This window comes from Dermacentor variabilis, chromosome 6 (genome assembly GCF_050947875.1).
Source record: "Dermacentor variabilis isolate Ectoservices chromosome 6, ASM5094787v1, whole genome shotgun sequence".
Classification (NCBI taxonomy): Eukaryota; Metazoa; Arthropoda; class Arachnida; order Ixodida; family Ixodidae; genus Dermacentor; species Dermacentor variabilis.
In genome coordinates this window covers 94060071-94078450 of record NC_134573.1, presented here as the reverse complement: position 1 = coordinate 94078450, position 18380 = coordinate 94060071, and the positions used below count along the sequence as shown (strand labels likewise).

The window sequence follows — 18380 nt, the reverse complement described above, 5'->3', positions numbered from 1 at the left end:
ATAGGGCCAGTACAAGTTAAGTTTATGTTCACTTTTTTACAGCGATGCTGTATACCTCTACCCTCCAAGGAAATTTTCGTGTCGTAAGCAGAAAAGTCCCCATGCGTGAGCGGATCCCGAAGGTATGCAAAGCCGGGCAGGCCCGCAGTGGATGTGAAGCAGGCGTTAGGCATTCCCCAGGCGTAGGCCGATCCAAAATATATTGCAATACCGGCCCGACCCACGGCGGAGGTGAAGCATGCGTTAAGCACTCCCCATACGTGGCTTGATCCCAAAGATGGTGCAATATGCCGGGCCAACTCGCGGCGGAGATGAAGCAGGGGGTAAGCACTCCTCATATGTGGGCCGATTCCAAAGATAGTGCAATGCCGGGCAGGCCCGCGGCGGAGGTGAAGCTGGAGTTAAGCACTCCCCATACGTGGCTCGATCCCAGAGATAGTGCAAAGCTGGGAAGGCCCACGGCGTAGGGGAGCCAGGCGCTGAGCACTCCTCATACGTGGGCCGATACCGAATATAGTGCAATGCTGGGCCGACCTGTGGCGGAGGTAAAGCAGGCGTTAAGCACTCCTCATAGGTGGGCCGATCCCAAAGATAGTGCAATGCCGGGCCGACCAGCGGTGGATGTGAAGCAGACGTTAAGCACTCCCCATACGTGGTCCGATCCTGAAGAAAGTGCAATACCGGCCCGACACACGGCGGAGGTGAAGTAGGCGTTAAGCACACCTCATACGTGGGCCGATCCCAACGATCGTGCAAAGCCGGGCAGGCCCGCGGCGTAGGGGAACCAGGCGCTAAGCACTCCCCATACGTGGGGCTATACCGAAGATAGTGCAATGCCGGGCCGACTCGCGGCGGATGTGAAGCAGACGTTAAGCACTCCTCATACGTGGGCCGATCCCAAAGATGGTGCAATGCCGGGCCGACCCGCGGCGGAGGTGCAGTTTGTCATTAAGGGCCCACATGCACAGCTTCACTGGTAATCCTGCTTCACAGAGTGGAAGGGTACTGAGTTTTTTTAAACCATTGAAAGAGTGCCTGGACGTGTAGTGAGGTTGCCGACTGGCCCACCACTAGAGCATATGTTGCTATCAACACCCGAAGAATGAGAACGAAGAAAGCTGCTCACTATGTCAAGATTCGAAAGCTGCGGTACAATAATTGGGCAACAGAGTTCGGTCATTGATCTGGTCACTGCGTGCCCTCACAACTTGATGAGAGCAATATAAGCAAGAACGTCAGTTTCTAGTTTATTGTTGCGCCTCATAAGCACACGAACGGAATAGCTGCGTTCCAAAGCACGCGATTTCTGCACTGCGTGCAACCCAATCCACGTGAACTGTGTGATATTCTGGGTCTCGACGTTCTTTTGTTGAGCCAGACATCAGCGCTCTAAAAACCTATAATCCGTGCCATACAACGTGTGCAACGTTGCTGAGTGTAGCAATACCATACAGCTTCCTATGAAAAATACCAGAGGGAACTCTAGCTTTGCGGTCGTTCAGATACCGTGGCCTGGCGATGAGGGTTGGTACTTGTATTTGTCTGGTCTTCGTGTTCGTGGCTTCACACGCTCTTTTGGCTTTGTTTACTACGCTTTGTCTGCCATTATTGGACGAAATTTCCAAGCAGGCTATTCTTTTCCGAAACGAAGAAGGCAATAAGGCTCTGCAAACTTGCATATTGGCGACGTATTGCAGTGAACTCACCTGCTGACGAATGCGTAAGTGCTCAAATCGAAACGCGCCAAGCGTCTCTACGCACTGGCTTACCCGAAGGGAAAAAAATATGCATTTTCTACTCTGCATTTGAACACCTGGGTCTGTAGCGTGAGAGTTTCAATATCGGGATTCTGTGCTAGAGATTCTCTGTTCGAATCTAGCCGTGCAACTGTTTTGTCGGTGTTTATTTATTTACATTCATTTATAACGCAGTATTTTGTTGAAAATGATGAGTTTTCAAAGTGACGAAACCCTTTATAAAGTCAGAAGGCCAAAATTTAGGCAAATCCATGTCACTAGCCATCATTTCTACGCTGGCTGAAGCACTATGCTTGCAACTCCCCTAGACAAACTCGCGACAGAGTTTCCTCTAAGAATCTTAGTTGGAAGCTGTGCGAGCAAGCCTATCGGCACTCGCTCCTTTCGCAACGAAAATTACTTGTGTGTTTTGGAAGCAATTATGTACTACTGTTGCTTATTTAGGCCGAGTTCTACGTAAAAATGGTATTAGAGTCTTAAACATTGACTGACTATGATATATGGCTATTACTAGGTGGATATCGATCATTTTGCATCTCGTTGCACTCCATTTTTGGTTTTACCGTTTTCAGCCTATCTCGGCAGCCTCACGCGCATCCTCGGCTGACAGCTTTCTCCTGGCGCGCAGCGAAGCATATTGGCCTCACTATACAACCACTGTGAGTCTGTGTCACCGTTTCCTGCGGCGTTACTTCTGGCTGCGTTGGATCTTCTTGAGGTGCTGCAGGGTGCATGATCTCGGGAGGGACAGGTGGAGAAGCTGCCAGTTGAGTTGGAGGTCCCTTCCGATGAATGAAAAATCAGGTGTCGACGATTACGCTGAAGGACGCCTCTGGAGGTCTGAACAAGGTAGGACCGCGGACGCTGAGCCTGCGAGAGTACTTCACCATTGAAGCGTGTGTCAGTGACCCATACATAGTCTGTAAGTCTCAGAGGGGCCAATTGGTTTGAAGCATGACGGTGACTGTAGTTCACTGCTTGCCGTACCTTGTTCGACGAGCCATTTTCCCTGAAACTCGCCTGGCCTGGCAATGACAGCACCAGTTCCGGTAGTTTCGAGATATGAGTTAGTAACTCGTTTGTAAAATCAGGGCTTGAGCCGCGGAAATGCCGTTGGAACCGGGCGTGTCACGGTACGACAGTATGCCAAGGTAGGGATCAGGACCTTTGAAGAGCAAGTCTTTCGCGGTGCGCACCATGCGCTCTGCCTCTCCGTTGCTATGGAGGTACCTCGGGCTGCTGGTCTCGTGAAGGAAGCCGTATGACCGCGCAAACTCGGCGAACTCGTTGGACACAAACTGCGGTCAGTTGTCGGCCCGGATGATGCCTAGTATGCCAAAACGGACAGTACAGCTCTTGATCGCCGGGATGACTGCTGGTGTCATGGTCGACCCCATGGAGACTACTTCAGGAAACCTGGAATAATAATCAACAATCAGGACGTAATCGCGCCTTCTAAGTTGAAACAGATCTATGTCAAAGTGATGCCATAGTCTGTCGGGTGTCACCGTGGACAACATAGGCTCAGAACACTGAACTCGAGTCTTGGCGCATATGGCACATTGGGTCACCATATGCTCAAGATGCATGTTACAGTTAGGTCACGAAACAGACTGCCTGGCCCGTTCTCGGCAGCGGCGCACTCCCTGATTTTCTTCGTGTAATAGGACGAGAATGTCCTGGCACAAGGCTGAAGCAATGACAAGTTGTCGGTTCAGCAGAAGGATTCCGTCATATATGCTGAAACTGTCCCTCTCCTTCGAAAATGGAGAGATCTGCAGCGGCACCTTGTTTTTGTCTATGCATCCTTTCGTGCAATACGTCATGACCGCATGGCAGACTCCATCTTGGACTTGGTGTATGCGGACATCTTCTAACCGTCTTGCGACAAGAAGCGGTAATTCCTTGAACACTTCACTGACAAACAATTCGAGGGTGTCTATCAAGCGAGTAGCTGGAAAATCAGAGCGATTTCGTGGCAAAGTGTCCGCCGTAGCTAAGTGTTTTCTAGGCACATATTTCACCACGTAGTGATATCGCATCAGTTTTATCCGCATTCGTTGTATGCGAGGCGGCACGAGTTCTAGGTCCTTGTTACCCAAAAGGGTGATCAGAGGAAGGTGATCTGTCTCTACCTCGAAGCTTAGGCCGCAATGGAACTGATCGTACTGCGAAATGGCCCAAGTCACCAGGAGACCTTCCTTTTCTGTTTGACTATAACGTGCTTACGTCAGAGTAAGCGCCCTTGAAGCACACGCTACAGCCCGCCGAGTACCTTCAGGCTGGTCCTGTAGCAGTATAGCTCCCAGACCGTAGGAGCAGGCATCCGCGGATACTTCAGTGTGATAGCAGGACTCTTATTTTGCCATGCACGTGTCGGAGCTCAACAGCAACTTGAGCCGTGCGAATGCCTTTTCTTGACTGGGACCACAAGTGCAGGTGGTGTTCTTGTTTAGGAGGGAATCAATGGGCTCCGTGACGTCGGATAAGTGAGGTATGAACCGTGCGACGTGATTTATCGTTCCCAGCAATTGTCGTACTCCGCTGTTGTCGGTAGAGGGCGGCAGATCTCTGACAGATTTCACCTTGTCCGGGTCTGGCAAGATCCCGTCCGCCCATATCACCACTACAAGCAACTTGACCGAGCTGACCCGAAACGCACACTTCTTTTCGTTAAGGGTGACACCTTCCTCCTCAAGGCGAGCTAGGACTGCATCCAGACGCTCGTCATGCTCTTGACGAGCTCTCCAGAAGATGAGAATGTCATCAATCAGATTAACGACTCCAGGCAAGCGCTCAAGAACCCTCGACATTAACTGCTGAAAATACTCTGGTGCCGTGGTTATACCAAAAGGGAGTTTCCTCTAACAGTACCGACCGAACGGCGTTATATATGTCGTGAGTTCGTGGCTGTCGGCGCTAAGCCTAACCTGATGGAAACTAGACTGCGCATCCAACTTGGAGAACACTCGCGCTCCACCTAGCTGGCGAGGATCTGTTCCACCGCCGGCAAGATGAAGCGCTCCCTTTCGATGACTTCGTTCAGCTTCGTCAGACCGACGCAGATTCTGTAGCCGCTCGATGATTTGGGCATGACTACAAGGCCGAAGCACCACTCAGTTGGAGTCTCTACCTTCCTTATGACATCCTGCCGACTCCAGGTCGTCTAGTTCTTTCTTGACAACCTCGTTTAACAGAATTGGAATCCGCCTTGGGGCGTTCAGGGAGAATGGACGAGCGCCGAGTTTAACGTGAATGCGATATTCGGCTTGCCGAAATTTTCCCAGCCCCTGGAAAATCTTGGCTAGGTGAGAATGAGCGCACTCGGCAGAATCCAGGAAGTGAACAACACCAAGGGCTTAAATTGCAGGGAGCCCAAGCAGGTGAGCGCGCTGTCGTTCAACCACGTACAAGGTCTGTACTATAGACTTATCACCCCACTGTAAGGTTGCTTTAAAGGTACCAAGAACGTGCAGACTCTGTTTTCCAGGGCTCAAGACTTCCTTTTCAACCTCATCCAGCAACCGTAGTTGGCCTGGGAAAGATGGCGAAACAACAGAGACTTCCGCGCCAGAGTCTATATTAAGTTAGGCCGGGTGCCTGTTGACTAGTATGTCTATGTGCCTTGCTCGTCATTAATCAACGTTGTGAAGTTCGATGAAACCCAGTAGCTCTTTTGCGTTCTTCTTCATGCCCACTTCGGCAAACTTTCCTAGCTAAACGGCTGTACCAGGCTCTCTGCATCGGCTACATTCGGTATAGCTAGCCAGTTTTATCAAGTAGGAGTCGGTGATGTTTGCGTACGCTGGAAAATGCCCAGGCACACATGCTGAAAGCATGTCTCGGTCTTCCACGTTGCTCCTCAACCTACGGAACAACTGAGGAGGCTGGCGTCACCCCTTTACCTGCCTGTCTACGATGAGAACCTCTTCGTGTATTCCTGCGACGGCTGTGCCGTCATAGACGACTCCCGTTATTGACACTTCCCGACGCACGGCCGGACTCCACTTTTTCAAGAGTCATTAAATGCCAAAATACGGGTACGTCTATCGATTCCGGGAGTTTCTAAAAAATTGCGAATACCTACCATCGGCTGCTATTGATGGCCTCAGACATTTAACACTTGAATATATCGCGAAAGAATATGACTCCTCAGTGAATGTGTTTGCAGACGGATCGGTCTCGTAGTATGCGTCTGGTGCGGGTTTCATCGTGCCTGCGCATCAAGTCATTCGACGGTTTCGTCTGTGTAACAAGACGACTACAGCATCTACAGAACTAGCGGCAATAAGAGTGGCCGTTCACTATTTTTCGCGACAGCCTCCTCAAGTATGGACAGTCTTCAGTGACGCAAAATTGTCTCTGCAACTACTTAGAGGGGTGTTGAAAGAAAGCGCTTACAGAGTGTTGCCTCTTCGAATTTCCGAGCTCTACACTTTAGCGCCACCACATCACATTTCAGTGGATTCCCAGTCGCTGTGGTATACACGGCAACGAACTGGCCGATGCCGAAGCGAATAAAGCACCCGAAGAAACAGAGTCACTGCTTGTCCTTCCTTTTTCAAGAGCGGACGCCAACTGCATCCTGTCCAGTGTCATCCGAAAATCGGCAGAAAAGCACCGGGCCAATCCGGATAATCGCCATAGACGACTCCAGAGATTGGACCCTACCATGAAATTTAGGCTACCACCGAAAATTCAACGCAGCTGTGCCAGTCTTCTGCACAGGCTAAAGCTGGGGGTAGCGTTTACGCGCGGATACGTGCACTTCATACGACGCACTGAGTCTCCAAACTGTGAGTTGTGCAATGTGAATGGGACTATAGGTTATGTGCTTTGTGACTGCCCAAAGTACGTGGAAGAGCGTCAGAAGTTGAACAATGACCTTACGCATTTCGACAGCCCACCGTTGTTAAAGGACGTTATTTTTGGCCCTCGGCCAGACGCTCAATCGAGTTTCAAGGCCATCCAGGAGTTACTCAACTTTTTAAAAATACGGACCTGGACTGTAGGCTTTGAATATGCCAAATTGCTTGCCATATGTGCTACATCCTCTTTCTTTTGTCATCGTCACCCATCATGCGCCTCTTTTTTCCCTCTTTCTTTCCCTCCTCCCCTTCCCCCAACGCTGAGTAGCTGGCTAGAGGAATATACCTCAGGCCGACCTCTCTGCAATTCGTACCATTAAAGTTCTTTATCTCTCTCTCTCTAGCCGGGTGTTCAGACTGGTCGCGGAAACGTGGCGAAGGGGTGGGCGTATCGTTTCGCCGAGCCGAGTGAATAGACAGTTTTAGTTACACGTACGTAGGGACTTCACGTACGCAAACGTGAGAAGCCTACGTACCTTACGTGCACGCCATCTGAAACGCTTTTAGTTATACGTATGCGACGAGCGCCAAGAGGGACCATGTAGCTCCATCTATCGGGAAATGTGAACACGGCGGTAGCCAATTCAATCCTGTCGCCGTGTTTCGATGCAAGCCATCTCCGCGCGCACGGCCCGCTATCGCTTGTTCGTGATCTCGCGAAACTCCCGCGCGAAGCTGTCTACGTGCGCAAGAAACGCACGCGAAGAATTAAAACTCACGTACGTCCGTGAGACCAGAGCGCGGCCGCTACGTTCTACGCATGCGGACTGGTTACACGTAGAAGCTCTACGTACGCAAGAAACGCACGCAAAGAATTGAATCTCACGTACGTCCGTGAGACCAGCGCGCGGCCGCTACGTTCCACGCATGCGCACTGGTTACACGTAGAAGCTCTACGTGCGCAAAGCCTCTGCGTACGCGTAACTAAAACTGTCTAATATTTAGCGTTTCGGCAAGAGCGTTATCCATAGTCAATCTAGCGCGTTTTAATCGCTCTTTTTCTGCGTCCTCGTGTATGCGGGCTCGGCACAGTGCTTCCTACGCGGTAAGTTTTGTGCACCGGCACAATTTATCAGACAGTTTTTCGTCACGTATGCCAATGGCGAATCTGCCGCGAACAAGGCGGTCCTCGACGAGCGGGCTGTTATAGCTACAGTGCTTTACCAGGTTGCGTAATGCCGAAGAAAAGTCATCCACAGATTCGCCTGGCTGTTGAGTGCGGCGGTGGAAACAACGGCTTTCGCATATCTTATTTGCTGGATGCACGAAGTGCGAATCCAACTTTTCTTTGACGGCAGTGAAAGAAAGAGCTTCCGTTGTTGACACCTCCTAGGACAAAAGAATAGTCCTGGCTTGCGGTCCCATACAGTAAAGAACTGTCTGTGCCTGGGCCTCGTCGCCGGCACTGGGAAGGCGGGCCACGAAAGCGTAATCCTTCAACGTCGAAAACCACGTTGGCCATTCTCCCGGGTTTGAAAACGTTAAGTTCTCCGGTAGGCGAAGACCAGATGCGCCAGCGTGAACGATGTGCACTTTTGGTTCGGTGGTCTTGGCGGGGGTGGATTCCGTGTAAGGCATGTCAGCGTTAACGGCGGGACCCCACTCCTTACACCATGTTCTGCACAGGAGCCGAGGGCCGCGGTGGGCTACCGTCAAGAGGGAAACCAAAACAATCTTTATTCCCACTTCCCAAAGCCCCTTATATACAAGGTCCTTTCAGATCGTAGCGCCACCTTATGCACAAGGTGGCGACCTCTACACAACCGAATGCCTACTTTGGGTACCTAAACTGTCTACCGAAGGAATATCGAATAAAACGTGAGACGTTTGGTCCACAGAGAACGATATGCATACTGCTCGCCATCCTACACCGGCGAGACAAAATTTTCCGGAGAGGTGGCGCTCAAGCGAAGGCGTTGCAATCCGTCGAGTCCCCGCAGTGATGGCAGCGAGCGACAATGCATTGTTTCTTTTTCTCGTCTGCTAGCCAGAAAGCGTCCAAAACTCTGCTCGGAGAAAATCCACTCGGTCACAGAAAAACGAACACGCATCGGAGTGCGGAAACACGAGAAAAACTCAGGAAAAAGCATGCGCTCTGGCTGGCTCCGGCAGCCCGCGAGCAGGGGAAAAAAAAGAGGCTCAATGTGTCCTCAATTGCCTCCAGGCAACCGCCTGCTTCTTGTTTAGTTTTGCGTGCGGTATCTGAACCCGGCGATCCTTCACCTCTGCTACCCCGACATTTATCCGTCCGACGACTGTAAAGCGTGCGGAGCCAAAGCGACGCTGCAGCACGTGCTGCGGGCATGCACCGGCAGCGAGCAGCAGGAGTCCCCGACGAGCGGGGTAGACATGGCAGTCTCGAACCGAGGGGCGTGTTGGGAGGCGGCCGTGCTCTGCCACGAGCTCGCTGATCAACGGTTGGCCGTCAGGCACGCCGAGGAAGTCGTTCGAGTCCAAGGACTCGAGGCCATCATCTAAGCTGGGGTGTTTATGGCCCCACCCCGCCCAAATCGCCGGACATTTGCAATAAAGTTTTCACTCACTCAGTGTGTCCTCGCTAATAAAAGTCAAAGAAAAAAATAATAATAAATGAGAACGTAGTTACCTTTGCTGACTTTAGTGTCTTGACATGGATGCTTTGGCGCAGGTGAAAGAAATGTTGATAATGTTTTCTGTGACATGGCGGCAAAAATTACCCCCCCCCCCCCCCCCAAAGCTTCGTCTCATCGGACCTCATTGCGTGCTTTGCCAACTTGTCTGATAGTGCGTTGATTTGGCTTGTCTTGTTGTATGCACGACTTTAAAAAGTCAATACACCTTTGGCGTCGAATGTTTATAACAACATAAACCCACAAAGTTCCGGAAATGAAAATCTAAAGCACGACTTTGGAAATGTCAATACACCTTTCGCATCAAATGTTTATGAGAACTTTATGCCCACAAAGTTTCAGAATTGAAATCTATGGGCAACGTAGATGCCGCGGGCTCCTCGAGATGCCGCGACTAGCCCGCTCGACGTCAAAACGCATTTGAAACTGCTCGGATGGGGCTCCTTGCGTTATGTGACTCCCAGTGCATGGGCGTTGCCGCGAAATCCAGCGCGATTTCCCAATAGTGGCAAATGTCTTTTCGAGCGTGAAAAGGATTTAGAGACGAAATCCAGAATGATTTCCAGCGCCGGGCGTTGTTTGGGTCGGCGGCGCATGGACGGCACGAAATAATTTAGGGGGGGGGGGTGTGAGGAGGGCTGACACCCCAAAAGCCCCCTCCCCCAACTTTCTGTGCCTCTGCCCTTGTGCATACTCGGCCTGTACACCTATACTCGCGCATTTAGCGTTGCTACACTCGGACTCCATCCCAGAAAATAAAATCAGCGTTCCTGCCTTTCAATGACTTACCGTGAGAATAATGTAGATGGCACATGCTGTCAAAGAAATGCCGGCGTTGAAACGAAGGCGCAGGTACTGCGAAAAAAGAAGAAAAACAATATTTCAGTTATTGAAGCATCCCTCATAGGTAAGTGACATTAAATTAAGTTGCAACGAAAAGACGACTGCTGTTCTTTCACCTCGATACTTAGATGTTGTAACGCACAGCTCAAGGAACGTACGTTACTTAATTAGTTTATGTTGGGTGAACTTGTCACCGACGTAGAAACAGCTAAGTGAGAGTGTTGCTTGCACCTCCAAAGTACACTGTATACTGTTTTCTTCGAGTTCCACGCCTTTCCTTATTGTCAGCATGTCCCGCACTGATCACGCTCTAGACTAGAGTGCTGCAAAGGCACTTGCCAAGCAAGCACTTGTGTTCGCCGTTTCACTGTTGATCTGTTTCGCGCGTGAGTGTGCCGTGATAAAACTGGCAGGGCGCAGGAACCGGCACGCGGTTTTTGGAGAAGCCAGCTTGAGTCTATATGAAAGACACTTCGCAGTGCCTTTGTGGACTCGACATTCGCTGGTCACAAGGGAAATCATTGTTTAATCTCCTTTAATGAAAGTATTAATGCTGCCGCAATGGCGTCCGTCAGGATTGTAGTCCATTTTCAGCGAGCATAGCATCACCACTGTTTTAGTCCCAAGGTCCCTTCACCAATGCGACACACTCGGAACGAATATACTAAGTGATTTTATGAAAGGCGTTTAAAAAATGAAATAAAGAAAACCTTGCAGCAGCACTTTGTGAACTTCACGTGTTTCTACACCCAATTATAATTTTTGTGAAGAAGTAGACACTTTGAGACACACCAGGTCGTCTGCATGAAATGGTTCTTTACAACAAAGGTCAAAGAAAAGACGACCACTCTGGTGAGAACTTAAGAAGAAAATGGGGATCAAGCACCAGTTCTGCGCGCTAGCTCCTTGTCTGCTACTCACAGTGTGGGAATGGCAGGTTAAGCTGGACGAAGCGGCAGAGATAGAGAGAGAGAGGAACAGAAAGCAGAAGAGCCATGCCCGGTGGTTCTTCAATTTTCAACTCAAGACGTCAATGCTTCACACTTCTGGTGAACCTGCCTATGACGCTTTACGTTCCTTGGGCATTAACTCGGGGTGGACGAGTATTAGAAGCTTTGAATACGAATTGAATAATATTTCCTGCCTGATTCGTACTCGAGTTGATAATTCACTATATGAAGTAGTGAATTATCCTACATCTCTGTTAGAGTATGTAGGATAACGTCCATAATTGGTGTATACAGGGAGCGAGACTTATGCAAGCAGCGATTGTTCCGAATGATTCTGGTGCAGTGTGTCCAGGGCTGCGGGAAAATGATCTATTAATTACTCAGTCTCACCATATTTCCATGTAGTGAAACCGACGTGGTATTACGCTCTGCTCCTTGAACGAGCATATAGATCACTGTAAAATAGATATGGTGAGTGCCGTTACTGCGCTTTATTGCTGCCATTGTGATGATACAGGAAATATCACCACTTTTCTGTTGTTTCCTATTCAAGTGACTGGACTCTAAGTTCTGGGGTCCTAGAAATGAAATATATCGTGTATAAGGGGCTATACTAGAAGATAGTATTTCGTAAAAGTTTTCTTTTTATTGCACGCAGAAATTTTGCCACTTGAACATTTTTGTATATTTCACGCAAAGAGCACTGTGTTAGAGACGTTCAAGTGCGTCAAAAGTAAAAAAAGAAACATGGTTAACGAATTTTTACTTCTTTAGGAATCTTGAGAGAATTAATCGCTCTCTATGTTGGTTCTGTTATTTTCCTTTTTTTGTTCAACAGGCAAAATATAGTCAAAACAACTATTGTGAATTATGACTATTCTCTCTTTATTTTGACAAAATTAGGGGCGAATTGGAACTGGGAGCCCTAGTCAGTAAAGTCGTTTCTTCAGATACAGTGAAAATTGAAGGGAAGTGGATACTGTGGACCCACTGAACAGTTCCGAGTGCTCGGTGTCACTAGGCTGCCGATTAAAAACGGCCAGAAGAGACGGCACAACTCACCGCTAGGTACACGGAAAGTACCTACTGTCGGAAGCATCTGTTATTTATGTTAAGCTCAATGCCCAATGTCATTACAAAGGGAAATGATGGAATTTAAGCATAACAAAGCACGAGAAAGAAGTTAAACAATGTAGTATAGCAATAATTCCTTATTAAACAGTGTTATCTTTTACCTTGCGTTTTATATGAATTGAAATATAAATCAATATCTGCATTTCCAACACCAAGGGAATGAATAAGATGGTTGTGGTATTTTACATGTAGATCTGTGTTTCATTCATCAGAAAAAGGTATTTACAAATGTTTCATGTGGAGCCGTAGTGCTAGCATCACTGGCAGTCGGGTGACCTGACATGTTTTTTAAAGTAATGAAACTGGCACAAGGTAAGGTGGACTAATGATGGTGCAATATTTTAGGACCTATGCATAAAGCATCCCAGTAAGCTGAGGAATAAGGAAGTTTATTGAGTGTTTTTTCGTGTAGTTATGGAGACTTCAGTAGTAGCCTCATAAAGTTCTTAGAGAGTTCTACTCGCAAATGATCCAGCCATGACACAAAGGTCTTTCTTTCTGTTATATAGGTGCTTGGCGTAAGAGTTGTACCAAGGTTTTGCGCATTAGAAGGGATGACGCGGTTAGGACTTTAACATTTTCGTCACCACGAGTATCTGCGCTACAAATAGATCTCAGTTAGAGTGGACCCAACGTTTATCAAACGAAAGCCTCCAGAATTGTCGGTGACTATCGTGCTACTTATACGAGGCGAGTTAGTTTAATTGAGCCCACTCACCTCAAATATGGACGTGACACCAAGCTTGTAGAGCAGGGGCACGAAAAGGCGCGTTGCTACCGGAAACAGCAGGAGGGGCGTTAAGCTCAGCCACAGCACGTGCCAGCCGTACGCGTAGAAGTGGGCCGGAAAGGCGATGAGTCCCGTCGACGAGAAGAGAGAGGCGACCGACGAAGCCGCCAGCGGTAGGTACCGCAGTGCACGGCTTCCGAGGAACACTTCCACCTTCGTCGCACCGGTGTTGGCTCGAGAAGGAGCATTCCGCAGGGAAAAGTACAAGCCGAGTGCGAGGTTGGCCGCGACGAGCGTGCCGAACAACGCCAACTCGAGTACCTGTGCCATTTTGGTCGTGATGCTGCAATGCGAGAGGGGGGGGGGGGCTCTCTGGTGCGCTCTCACTGGCGACAATTGACGCCCACACGTTCCTGAATGTGCTTACAGCGCAATGTTGAACGTGTAACAGCACGACATCGCTGACCTGGAAGTGATTTATTTTCACCTTCTTTCGTGTCTCTGTCCATGTTTCGCCTTGAGCTGTAAACATATTCATGATGAATCACAATCTTGCACAAACGTTTACTCAAGTTATATTTTTGCACGCTCTTGTACGAGGTAGGAACAACAACAACAACAACAACAACAACAACAACAACAACAACAACAACAACAACAACAACAACAACAACAACAACAACAACAACAACAACAACAACAACAACAACAACAACAACAACAACAACAACAACAACACGGCACACACTGAAAATGAGTCCTATCTAATGTCACTCTCACAAAGTGCTACACGACGCGTCAAATGTGAATGAAATAAATGATTAAATTACAGAGTTTCACGTGGAAAAACCACGATCTCATTATGAGGCATGCCGTGGTGAAGGTGTATGAGTCAATTTTGACCCCCTGGGGTTCCTTAAAATGCCACTAAAGCAAGGGACACTGGCGTTTTTTTTTGCATTTAGCCTTTATCGAAATGCGGCCGCCGCGGCTGGGATTCGATCGTGCCACCTCGTGCTCAGCAGCGCAACACCGTAGTCGCTAAGCCACCATGATGGGTAAATCTCAATACGAAAGTGAAGATATAGCTTGCGCGAAAACGGTGCTATTGTGCGAATTGATCCAAAAATGCACTGAAATCTTCCAGCAATGGTTAGATGTTCTGTGGAAACAGCAATAAATAGCTTACGACTAGGCACTGCGTAGAGAAAAATGTTTTTCTTCTTTTTTTTTGCATAAGATAGGCAGAGCCGAAATCGCGGCACACTCTTGCTCGGAATCAGAAGATATTGAGATCCCCTTGTTTTACGAAAGTATTTATGCTCCGCACGCAGAAAAACTAAAAGAAAAACTGCGTGCTTAGGACGAAAGGCCGCTTTCAGTGGGAAAAAAGTATTTGTCCATATCCGGCAGATGAACTGCAAAATCTTGTACTTAGTGCCTAAAATAATTTTTGGAAGCTTCAAGTGTTGGGGATAATAACTGTAGTGACATAACGCGTTTTGCTTGGTTCTTGCTGGGCGAAGACATGATTGTGCTGCAGTTTAACGTTTCTGAAAAGTATTCCTTGATCTTGTTACAGTTCTTTGACATACAAGTGAACTGCAAGTGACTGCTCTGTAATCTTTATTGGCATCACTTGCTGCTGAAATCGTGCGTTTTGTGATGCAAAATGGGATGCTTTGAACTTTGTGTGAGCTATATTTTAGCATATGAGGACTTTTATTTGCATTTTACTATATTAATATATACCGTTTGCTGGCGCGTTTGTTCGAGCCACCATATTTTTGCTACACAGTGTTTGCCTTTTTTGCTCGTTTGTTTGAGCCGACATATCTTTGTTATGTATTTTTTGCCCTAAAAGCAATGACTAGCGGGCATCAGTCATGGTACAAGCCTTTTCTACACATACATTTATAACAACGACAACAACGTCACAAGCCGCAAGATTTATTGCGGAAAAGAACCGCAGTCGGCAACAGATGGCATATTTCATCTACAAAGAGTCCAAGAATAAAGAATTTTTTTTTTCATGCAGATGATTCCGTGATATAGAAAGTACGAGAACGTCGGTCCTCACTTTTCTTACTGGTAATGAGAGAGAGAAGGGAGGAAGGAAAGCAGGGAGGATGACCAGACTGACCAGTTTGCTGTCCTGCACATAGGGAGGGGAGGGGGCGGTGAAAGAAAGATAGGGCAAAAACACGAGTCTTGATCGCCCTTTCGCATGCACTTAGCGAGGTGCAGCATGTCTGTAGCCGGGTGCTCAAGCCTGTCGCTTTCAGGTATTGCGGAAGAGCTGTGAGGCCAGGCTTCCAAGACCTTGGCTTGTATAGATGGCCTATCGTCCAGTCTATTTAAGGGCCGATGTAGTATGGCGTTGTTTATCGAAACTGGTAATTGGGTCTGCTTTAAGTGGCTACACTTGTCTTCAGGTAGCACTGTTTTCAATGAGTTCCCAGGTTGTAGCTAGTTTGATAACTCGAAAGCTTCAGTGGATCGAGCGTATTGTCATTGAATGTCTTCAATAAGACCACAGCGGGGTCGCCTGCATAACCATCTGAACATCCTCGCCAGGCATCCTCACACAGTGAGCAAAATGCTGGGACCGTAGTCATGCTCCCATAAGCAGATGTGCCTCGTGAGTATCCTTCGAGATTTTCTGGGAAGGATAATCTTATATAATCGCTACAGGCTGAGTGTCGAACCGAAGAAATATAGAGGTTCGGTTTGGGTTCAGTGCAATTCGATATTGTTGCAGATTATTTACGTATCGAAGAAATAAAAGTTCATAACGGTTCGGGAACTAGTTCACAACGCTGAACCATTTCGCGAAGTGGTTCGGCACAGTGAACTTTATTCTGCTTACGGCGGACTCGCTGCTGTCCACTCGCATGCATGGTGCGCGCACGGATTTTGTCAGCAGATGGAAGAAATGAGCTCCCTACGCATGCTAGACAGAAATCGATGTTTATTACGGATCATCAATGAACCTTAATGTTGTACAGCTACAGGAACCATACACATAAGGCCGGTCATCTTAGGCATTGTCCTCGCAAGCTAGTGCGGTACGCGCTGCGGTTCCTCGACGCGTCGTCGCCCTTTTCCGCGTTTCCTTTCATTGTTATCTATATTGTGTACGAGGAAACTGTAGATATCTATAGGGGTGTTGGAATAGCAATATTTTTGAATCAAGGATACGATGATGCAGCGTAGATTCGGGTGCCTAGATGTGAACAACGCGGACAGTGGCCGCAGGAATTCGTGTTGGGACCTTTTTCTCTTCTTCTTAGTACACTCGTTCGAAGCGCGACGCACGCCGCTTGAATCAACTTTTCGCGTTTCCGCAATCACTACAATTTCCGCCAATGGCATTTTCGAAAATGAGCTATCAAACAACAGCCGAGGCACCTTGATAAGAATGAGTAACAATGTTTTTCTCTACAACGTGCAGTTTACGAATAGAGCGCACATATACTAAGGAATGTTCGTGTACATACATTTAAAAGAGAGGCTTGCTTCGTAAGAATGCTTTTGCCTTCATAGAGTGGACTTAGCTTCCCCTCTTTGAGAGCAGCATATTAGGTGAAGTTTTCTTTTGTTTAAAGTAATTGCTACTGGACCGGTGACGAGTGAACTGTGAGAAGTGACTCAGGGCGGATTCACATTGCTGTACACAAAATGCAACTCCAAACGTGTAAAAAAGATGAAAACGAGCTAGTGATATTTTGGTCAGTTTATAGTTATTTGCAATTGAAAGCAGGTGAGGACGTTGACGCTTTGAAACGATGAACGTTGACAGCACGTGCTAAACACCGCGGCGACCTTTGCGTAATTGCACGTTGCGCAAAGGTTTGCGCTGACTGAACGCGCGAAGAAATCTCCAGATCGCTCACATTGCGTCACGGGATTGATTTTAAGGATCGAAGAGGCGCTATACTCTGCTTGGAGATGCCCAAATTGCGTTGAGCCGGGGCGCGCGCGCACACACACAGATACACACACACACACAAACACACACACACAGACACACACACACACACACACACACACACACACACACACACACACACACACACACACACACACACACACACACACACACACACACACACACACACACACTCTCTCTCTCTCTCTCTCTCACACACACACACACTCTCTCTCTCTCACACACACACACACACACACACACATACACGCACACACGCGCACACATGCACACGCACGCACGCACACACACGCACACACACACACGCACACGCGCGCGCACACACACACACATACACACACGCCCACACGCACATACACACACACACACGCACGCACGCACGCATGCACACACACAAATTTACTTTGCCGTTTAAAGCCATTATCACCATGCGCTGAGAAGATGACTTCATCCATTAGCGACCACAGTGTTATTCTTCTAAGAACCAGAGTCGATGAAACGTGATGATGAGTAGTATAGCAAAGTGGCCTTTCCTATATTACGTTCTCTAAGTCACCATCCTTATTGCTCCGTGTGTGTCATGAAGTGTGCGTCTCACTGTTAAGCATGAATACATAGACTCGATCGCTTTAACGCAACCATATCAAACAGGAACCGCCAGAACACTACACTTCAAAAAGCCTACACCGATGACTTGATCAAGCCGAGGTCCTCAAACCTCGTCGTAAGATCGCAAGAGCAACAGTGCCTGTTCTTACTACTAAATTCTCAAACGCACTCCCGAACGTAATAACATCCTCAGGGAATACTATCCAATTCTCACCAGCAACCAGAAATTTAGTAAGCTCTTTCCCGATCCGCTCAGACTAGCCTACAGGCGCAACACTAATTTCAAGGACAATCTTGTACATGTATAATTAAGGACAAAGACGAAGCCATCATCTGGTCTTTGTGGGCGCCCCAGGTCCTCTACATGCAAATATATTCAATCTACTACTACAGCAAAAAGTACAGCACCGGTTTACCTTCACAAGAGAACTTCGAGTTTCACCTGTACATCTAGCGAGGTAGTCTGCTGTCTAGAATGTGCCGTTGGTAACAAACAACAGATAGATGAGACTGGACAACAAATTCATTCAATATTCAACGGCCATCGCGGAGATTCGAAACACAATTGACCTAAAACAGTAGCCTGTCACTTCAATGAATATGGTCATATATTCGATAAAGCAAGGCTCTATTACTACAAAAAGATTTCTGTTCACCTCGCGAGAGGAAATATGCAAAACCTCATACACAAGTTTAAATACTTACACCCGATGGGGACCAGCTTGGCACGTGGCAACTGAGAATCGCTAAAAGCTGTGACTAGAACCTTAAAATATCATATCATTATAAAATGCACAAAGCACGTTATCGCACAAGCTAACCACGATTCTCAAGCTCACCTATTCCTCCGTTTCCAGTTCTGCCCTGCCTCTCCCCCAAGGTACAATTTATAATTCTCTGCCACGCTTTTATGCATATATCAACTATA

At 47.9% G+C, this 18380-nt stretch overlaps 1 protein-coding gene across 1 annotated transcript in view; it reads right to left on the bottom strand.

Annotated features, from left to right (window-relative positions):
* The window catches only part of LOC142584268 (sodium-coupled monocarboxylate transporter 2-like), a 75042-nt gene that overhangs the window by 44847 nt on the left and 11815 nt on the right, over positions 1-18380 (bottom strand). Inside the window, exons 3-4 of the mRNA XM_075694410.1 lie at positions 12880-13234; positions 10024-10089 (exon numbers count right to left, since the gene is read on the bottom strand). Coding sequence (XP_075550525.1) covers positions 10024-10089; positions 12880-13221 — 408 coding nt within the window. The 5' untranslated portion in view covers positions 13222-13234. The remainder of the gene's footprint in view (positions 1-10023; positions 10090-12879; positions 13235-18380) is intronic.